The 9,166-nt window shown below is 53.2% G+C and overlaps 1 protein-coding gene across 1 annotated transcript in view; it reads right to left on the reverse strand.

The window, feature by feature from the left end:
* Positions 1-8,296, reverse strand: part of LOC126572049 (mucin-5AC) — an 18,130-nt gene extending 9,834 nt beyond the window's left edge. Inside the window, exon 1 of the mRNA XM_050231071.1 lies at positions 5,514-8,296. Coding sequence (XP_050087028.1) covers positions 5,514-7,572 — 2,059 coding nt within the window. The 5' untranslated portion in view covers positions 7,573-8,296. The remainder of the gene's footprint in view (positions 1-5,513) is intronic.
* Positions 8,297-9,166: the final 870 nt, after the last annotated feature.

The raw sequence follows: 9,166 nt of genomic DNA on the forward strand, positions 1-9,166 counted from the left end.
AGAATGAGAGAGATATCTGAACGTAACACAACCTTGAGCTGCTTTCGCGTGTTGCAACCACGAGAACTGCCTGCCTCCTGGAGAACCTTGTGATCATCTTCATTCGTTCTTGCGATCATACCACAATTTCCAATTCCAATCATTCGAGACATCATCAGTAGCCGATCCATACGTTACATGCCAGATCGCGATTTTGCTAAATTTTCTACTGCAAGTTAACCGAGCACGATGAAATGCATATGCAGACCATATTTCGACACAATGATTCCATCGTTAGTTTTTTTTGCATAACCTACACCGCGAATTATACACCGATACCACCAGGACTAATGTGCTTTTTAGGCGAACAAACAGAACATCTGAAAGCAGCGGCTGCTATAAGGCTGTGCCTTGCATTATGCCTTTCCAATCGAACTGGATAACCGGATAAGTGATTATCTAACATCGTCGTCAGGGTCAGCAATCGACAAGCGACATTGAACAGTGGAACCGTATGGAACATCGTTGCGCACGAAATATGAGTATTTTTCCCTCACGATCAACGGATTGGTGATTAATTATTAATGAGGAGCGAAGGCAAAGTCCTTCTGTGCTGTCGCGAATCCCGAGAGCTGATCGTCAACCCGATCGTGATCGTTTGTGCCCAACGAATCCCCATTGAACATGCGTAAAGAACGCGATGCAAGACCGGGCCACCAAAAGGCGGAAGGCGACGAACCGACCGACATTCAGAGAACCCGCGCCATCCATGCTGGAGTAGAAGCGAGGGACGAGATAGAGAGAGAGTGAGAGAGAGAAAGATCGAGAGAGAATAATGCGTGACAAGCGAGGGTGGGGCCGAGGCTCCATCGTCGTCTGTCCACGTGAGTCGCCAGTCTCGGGTTCTCGGGCTCCCGGGGGCTCATGTTCGTTCACCACCACCCGGCCGCTGGCTTTCCCCCCCCCCCCCCCCCCCCCCACCAACGTCCACTAATCCTGGCTTCACTGGAACTCGAGGCGCACACTCGAGGCGGCGGGATTGGATTAGCTGCTGGCGGTCGCTGTGTGGAAGGGAGAGTGCAGTTACCTCGCGCCCAGAAGGCAATTGGTATCGAAGGGCGAACGAAATGGAAGCATATGGCCATGTAATTTACTCCCTCTCCCTGGCCGCCTCCGTCAACTCAGCACTTTCGGTGCAAAACACGGGAAGAAACCGGACCGGACGAGGGACACGATTTGCGCACACGGCATCACCTCCACCACCACCACCATGGGGCCTGCGGTGCCCCATTGAGAAGCAGTAACATTCAGTATATAGCACGGTCGAGGACCGCGTGGCAGTGGGACTTCTCGTTCTCGAAGTGTTGTTGTACTAGCGTGGCTAGTGGCGCAATAGGAAGCACGGAGCTAAATGACGTCCAAAAAGCGGGGGGGGGGGGGGAGGGAGGGGGCGCAGTATAGCAAGTGCACATGACACCCATCGTCGCCAACACACCAACATCCAATTATGCAATCAAGTCCAAGTGTTGTAGCTCGCGCTTTTGGCACATTGAAGATAAGGGATGAAGGCAGGGGTGGAGGGAAGGTTGTTTCTAGCTGAGCGCACCGATTTCCCGGGGGGGAGGGGGGGGGGGGTTGATCGGAAGGCATGGAATGGAGAGCAGGGAAGCCCCAACAGTCACGTGGAACCATAAATTTGCCGAGGCCCGTTATTATTACCTCAACAACAACAAAATATGCCAACGATGCGAGACCCAGAAACGGTATCAAATTTTGCTGGACATTCCCTTTTTGCTGCCAATGCCACCAGCACATTTTGCATTGGGGTGGCCGAGGGTGGCCACTTGTTGTGGAAAGGTGTGGCGTGGTGTGTTGTGTTGTTTTTTGTTGTTGTCTCGAACTCGAGCGTATCGTTAAGATAGTTTCGTTCCTTAATCCTATCGGCTCATAAAAAAAGGCCAATCTAACTGACGGTACAATGATCCCGTGATAGTCACGAGTGGGTGAGTGCAAAACATGTGCGCCACCATCACCATCGAACACGGAACAGCCGATGAATTGGAAACCGGGCCACCACTTAAAGGGCGCATCAGTGCTCTCAAGCACTCTAGTAAGAGGCACTTGTTCCCGCGGGTGGGGGGTCACCATTGGGCTATCATTGGACCCTGCGAATGGCACCTTCTTGCCGTCGCCACTATCGGACAGCACGCCCGTTCGTGACACTTGCGGCGACGCATCTTTCGAATGGGATAGTACAATAGTACACCGACCGTCCGGCGCATGGCATGGCGTGGCGGCCACCAACAGCACACAATCAGCATTGCATGCGCATGCAATGCATGGCTGCTTTCGTCCAAGGTGGACGTACGAGAAGAAGGAAAAAAAACGGCAGAAGCAAGAACGCTTAACGCTCGCGCCACGTGCTCGGTGAACGCGCGACATCATGGACCGCACTGACGACGGCGGACAGTCGGTTCAGCGCTAATTCGATTATCGTTATGCGTCAGTCGTGGAAGGAAGGGGCGGGGGATGAGGAAGGGAGACCGATGAAAACCAACAGACCGGGCCTTGAACGCCACACGGTGATGCAATGTCCTTACATTGACAGGTGAGAAAACAGGTGGCAGCGGCGGTGCAAAGTGTGCTTACTAATTTTTAGCCCTATGCAGGGCGATAATAGAAAACAATAAACAAATGAACCCGTTCTGAAGGTGCATGGTATGCGCCACAGCCGTACTGGAGGCCATGTGCTCAGGCAAATCCCTTAGATGCGGTTACCTTTTTGGTTGTTTCTTCTGTTAGTCTACGTACTTTATAATCTAGCCTCTTTTTTTACTTATACCTTACGGACTGAGCCGTATTTATTTATAATCTAGCTTTAATTGAGATAACACATGATAGTGTGACAAACGGAGATGAAAGTGTAGCGTTTAAATCACTTCCTTTAATCGCTAATTCCACTAAAAACCTCGTTTGAACGGTTGAGGCACCAGGCGCCTCCATTCCAAGGACTAAAATTACAAAAACAAAACTCACCAGGCAAAAGAAGTACAAAATAAAGCCCCCCTTTGATGCATCAACTAGAAACCGCAACATATCAAACAGTATAAACACCATTAAAATACAGTAAGGACCTGTTGTATGCAGCACTTATTGGCATGCCACGACCCGTGCATGCGTCGCGCCACAATTGGAAGCCACATGTGGCGAGAAGCGAGCGTGACGGAAGGGTTCGTATGCCGCCAGTTGGCTTCACTTATAGGCGCATGTTTAGCACGTTGCCTGACGTGTTGGAATGCTGTGACGTGCTTGTGCTCCCGCTGGTGGCCCCTTGTTTCCTTCTAGAATAGAAAACTGGTTCATGGGGTACGCACGGCACTAAAGTGACCATCGTTTTGAGCGTTGTATTACAATTACCCGATAATGCCGTCATTGGACGGTGACAGCGAGAGTAGCATTAGTCATCCAACTACATGAATGCAAATCACGGTCACCTGCATCACCGCCCTGGGCGGGGTGGGCAAGCTAATCGGATTGAGCAGGAGAGAGAAGCCAGTTCCCCGGGTGTGTGGCATTATCATGCATTCGTTATTATTAGTGCAGCACTCTCGTTGTTATCCGTGGGGTTCTCGTGGAGCATTCATAACCGTGCCGAGAGAGTCCAGCCCACTCACTGCACTGGTGCGCCTAACAGGAACCTTCTCTCCGTTGGACGAACCCGTCGATCAACGCCATCGCCGGCTGACGATTGTCGTCATCACAACGACCACCACCACCACCCGGGGGTCTGTGTGTTTCAGCGGCGCACTTGCTTGCGTCGCATTGCATAACGACGATCCTCGTGTTTGCAACAACCTACAGCCAACCTTCAACCGTAACCATCATCCCGGGGGGAAAGGGGATGAAAAGGAAGAAAGGGCGTCGTATTCCCGCTCATCACCCAGATCATCGTTCCAGACCCATTCCCTTCGATTAGCTCGTCAGCCAATAACCGGCACACTGGTTGGTTCGCGTTCTACTGTCACAATCTCAGTGGGGATCACTCCCCTCTTCCCTTCCTCCCAGCGAAGGCACGCTGTGAATTCCATTTCAAACACTCCAACCGCCCCGCGGGGAAGGCAAGCGAGAGGAAACCAAGGGATCCGTGGCCGCTGGTTTCACTCACCACACTCGCCGTACACGTGCGCGTGCACTCCTCGAGCAAGCCAGCCAACGAGCTTTACATAAGCAAACTCACCCGGCGGCGGACACAACATCGGCCCGATAGGGTTTCAGAGCGAGCCTGGGAGGGAGGAGGGCACGCGGCGCGGTGATACGATACGTTACGTCGTCTTCCTCAGTCCTGGAGGATTGATATCTCGGATCTCGGAATCACCAGGTCCCGACCGGTGCTTGGTTGCTATTCGCGAATCTTCGATCGAGCACTTAATGGTTGTGCGGTGCTTGTGCTTGATCAACACACCGACGGCCAGACCGATGATAAGGGACCACCACCACACAACAGCCACCGGTTTGCCATGTGTTTACCACCACCCCGCTCAGCATGCGAGGGTGTGAAAGGGTTTGGAGGGTGTACTTGATGGGTGATTATCTAACTAAGCACAAGCCCTGTCAGCTAGCAAGCAGGTAAGTTAGTAGCAGCAGCTTTTGCTGTTAGCAAACAGTTCAGCCAGGCTAGAGCAATGATCGTGGCCGACGCGTCGCGTAGTTTTCCCCTCATCTCACCGGCATCTCTCCCATACTAAACGCTGATGCGATCATCATCATCATCGTTATTATCATGAGGATTAAGTTTGCGTGGCTTGCCACATGCCTAGCGATCGTGTACGGCACTCAGTACTAACGTACGTCAGAACCCGGAGCTGGAGCATCACATCGCATGGCGCGAGAAGTATACGCGGTGCTGCCACCCCCCCGCTGGCACTCGTAACTTCGTCGTTGTCGTTATGCAACTACTACAAACTGCTGCACGCTGTGCATGCGCCGTACACAGGTAGCGTGCTGCTGCTACAATAACAAAGGGAGCGGCAAACCGCAAGGCGTGAGGCCAGGGAGCGTGATCGCCTGCGGTGAAAGAGAGAGAGCGAGAGAGCGAGAGCACGCCGGGTGATGACAAATAGGGAAACCTGGAGGCAACGGGATGCCCTTCAAAAACAAATGCGCAGCATTAATGCGAGTCTAGGTCGCGGCATCATCATCTCGTGATAGAAGGACGACGAACGATGTGATGGCTAGCAGTGATCAATCGTCGAATGCGACCCATTCATTCGTTGTGCTCCTGATGGAGAAAAGGGTTCGATTTCGATTTCCGGAAGGTTAGCAACAGTCTACTACAATCTGCAGTCGACGTCGCCAACTAGGATCTTCGATAGATTTCATCCCAAACTCAGCTGTCAAAACAAGCATCGATTGAAAAGTGGACATCAACAACAAAAACATTGGATCACTAGAAGCAAAATCAAATGTTTGTAATAATAAAGGAACAAAAGAGATCAACGGCGCATATCATCATGTACCTAGGATGCGCCTCTTACCCTCCATGTAATGGCGTATCCATTTCTTTTTCGGCGCCGTCTTCAGCTCCCTGCGGTTCCGGTCCAGATCAAGCCCTTGCGCTCGGACGCTCGCACGGTCAGCCTTCCCGTGCAGTGGTTTCATACTGAAATCCTTCGGTTCATCGTCCAACGTTTTGTCAATCGTGGTTTTATCCTGCTCCACAGAACCACCAACATCATCGCTGCAAACCTCCATCGGTGCCTCATCACTTCGCTGCTGCTGCTGCTGCTGCTCCTGGACGAGACTTATCATCGGTGAGGAGCAGGTGGACAGAACCGGCTCATCCGACTTGGCCACGAGCGCCAGTGCCGGATCGTTCGGAGAAGCAGGACAAGAGCGACTCGTGACGACCATCGCCGGATGATGCGGATGCCCGTATTCGGCCGATGATGCCGAGGAGCTCGTGGAAGAGGATGTCGATGATGCTCGCCGTGCATCACCGGGTGTACTTCTTGCCACTGGGCTAGCGGTAGAAGAAGCCCCATCAGGAACTGTGATTTGCTGTGCCGGCGATCTTACGTGGCCAGTGCCCAGTGCCGTTACCGCCGGAAGGTGACGCAGTTCGTCGTAGCAGCACTTGAGCACGAGTTTGCGCACACTGCCGCCACTGCTGTACCGAACCGGTGGTAAACCCGGATCATCGGCGATCGCGTTGGTGCACTTTGCTGCGCCACCACCAGGGATCACGGTGGAATCACCTGCTGCCGAATCGACCGTTAGTCGGTAGTACTCGAACGGATCGATCGATGGGGCAGCACCGGTGGCACCAGCGGGTAAGGCAAAGTATGCCAACGATGGTTGCGTCGGTTGTGCCGCGACGGTAACTGGTTGTAGCTGGTGGTGGTGATGCGCCGCTCCCGCAGCTGCCGATGATCGCTGTAAGGACGCCAGTGCCAGTGGTGGTGGTGGGTATGGCTCATAAGTGGCAACCCCTTTTGCGCTGCTACCGCCAGTCGATTGTTTGTAATTGTAAGGTGGAGATGCACGACTACTCGTCACTCCTGCGCACATGAGGGGCGAAGCTGCAACAACTCCTGCCCCTACTCCTACTCCAGCTCCAGGAGCAGCAGCAGCAGCAGCAACTGTACCGACAGTGGCCACTCGTGACAGAGCATCGCAGGACGGTGATCGACCAGAGTTCGGCCCATAATGGGGCGCAGCACCGACGGAAGCAGGTAGCATCGATCGGTGCGATCTTGGCAGTGGATAGTGAACCGTCGGTAACGGATGGCGTCCGTGGTTCAGTAGTACCGGCGCCGGAAACGAGGCATGATGATAAGAGGAACCACCGAGCGCCGGTTGTGGCTGAACCAGCGCTGTATGCTGGACCGAAGTGAGCGGCGCTACCACGTTCGGTTCGATGGCAGTTTGGAGCTTTGGTAGCACTGGTGGTGCCGTGGCGGCGTGTGGTGGCGGTGCTGGTTGTGGTAAATGAACGATCGGTTTAAAGACGGCCCCCGCCGATACAGGGACGAACGCGGCCGTTCGACGTCTTGCCAGCATCAGCGCTGTACCGGGTCCCGGATCTTCGTAAGATTTCCTCCGTTCGTGAAAAGTGCCTGGCGAACGATTTGTAGCCGGTGGTGGTGGTGGTGGTGGTGCTAACGGAACCAAGGGTTGTACCTTGGCTACCGGTGGCACCGGTGGCACTAGATGGTGGTTCACCGGTCCGTGATACTCGCCGTTTAGGTTTACGTTACTCATACTGAAACAAATGCCGACGTCCGTTACCATCGCATTACTGTAGAACGCTCCAGCTGCTCCAGTTGCGCCATTGACCAATGGTACCTCGTACGAGGGACTGCCACTACTGCTGCTGCTTAACATTCCACCCGTTAATGCCGGTTTCACGCCAGCTTCTACTCGCACTCCCATGCGCTGCTGCTGCTGCTGCTGCTGAGCTTTTGAGAGGATCGAGTATGGAAAGCACTTTTCCGTCTCGGACGGTAACATTGCGATCGCGTTCGGTGACCGTTTGGTCTCTCCAAACACACCAAAGCTACGATTGCGTCTCAAACGCCCGTCACCACCGTACATACTGCCTCTTCTGTGACCCTTTTGGGGGGGGGGGGCTCAACCTTCCGCGAAAGTTTCTTCTAACACGCGCACGTTGCTCGGAATTGGCCGAGCTTTTTTGTGGAGAAAACTGATTGCAGCAGACGCGGCACAAAGGCACACACCTCGACAGCCACACCAACACACTTGGTTACTTATCACAAACCAGAGGAACCTTATGCGAAGCGCACGCGGTCCTACTATTTGGCACCGTTGGCAATTGTTGTCCTCTGTGGTCTCCTATTCCTCGTAACCATAAACTCCATCACACGTGAAGCGGCCTCTGCAGCTCATGACTTTTGTGGCACCTTTTTTCTATTTACGGTAACAAAAACTGAACGAAGCTACAACAATGCGTGCGATCGCTTCCTAGCTATGGCACCTGGAAACAAATGTTCGCCATTTTCGCTATAAAATGAGGCTGACCGTTAAACACAGACGAAACGCACTCAAATCCGGAGCAACGTATGATCGACTAATTTCTGGTTGTTGCCACTGTATTGCTGATACCGGACGGCAATGATGGCGCTGGAAGCATAATCACAGAAAAGCCCCTAACGTCGATTAACAACGCCGGCCCCCGTCGGTTTTGCGGATCGTCCGCAGACTCCGGATGTCTGTTTGCTGTGCGAGTGAGAACACCAGAACGGCTACCGGCCAGCCGTGCGAACCGCGAAACCGAGTGTACGAGACGCGTCGATGAGCAGAACGCGACTGAACGCCGAGTGCCACGAAGGAACGAGCTAGCCCCAGTCCCCAGAGCCCTGCACAAGCAAGCAAGCAAGCAAGCAAGCAAGCCATCCAGCGAGCCAGCCAGACCCAGAGCCAGAGCAGTCAGAGTCGGAATGAGCAACCGAGCAAATGAGTGAGCGCCACCGTTCGGCCTCACTCGAAAGCTACTCCCTCGCTCGCACTATCTCGTTCGTGCGCGCTCTCTCTCTCTCTCTCCTTCCCACTATCTCTGTGACAATCTCGCGAATGGTGACGAGGAGTATCGTTATTGTGTGCTGCTGTGTGTACAGTACCCAACCACCGGCATGGCATGCATATTCATCCGCAAGTTCTGGGAGCGCTCCGTACCGTCGGATTCTTGCAGCGATGCTTGCTTGTGCCTTTCTCTTTTCTTATGCAGCGCGCAGCCCTTACTTGTTTGTGTTTTTCGTGCTCCTGATTATACGGACGGTGGGAAGCTTAATCGAATGCCACCCTCGCAAGCACCGTCCCGGTTGGTGGCGGTTGGTTGAGGCATGTGCTTCCACTAAACGCCTCGGCAAAGGTGAACGATAACAAGGATTATGGTGTATTAATGTGGTTAATACATTTTAATGTCAACAACCAGTCACCAGATCGGTCCGATCTGGTCTCAGCCTTTGCCTTCGCCAGCGATAAAGCAACAGGAACGATGCGCAACCAATAGATCGATTGTTGGGCTGTAGATTGCATCATGATTTGACAACTGTACCGGTGAAGCATACTGTAAAATTTCCCATATTCGTGTCAAACTGTTCATTCTATATCGATGCAAATCTGCTAGTAATGGCGAACGTTTTTACTAGCGGATGAAATCCAGTCATGT

The sequence above is a fragment of the Anopheles aquasalis genome, chromosome 2 (assembly GCF_943734665.1).
Source record: "Anopheles aquasalis chromosome 2, idAnoAquaMG_Q_19, whole genome shotgun sequence".
Classification (NCBI taxonomy): domain Eukaryota; kingdom Metazoa; phylum Arthropoda; class Insecta; order Diptera; family Culicidae; genus Anopheles; species Anopheles aquasalis.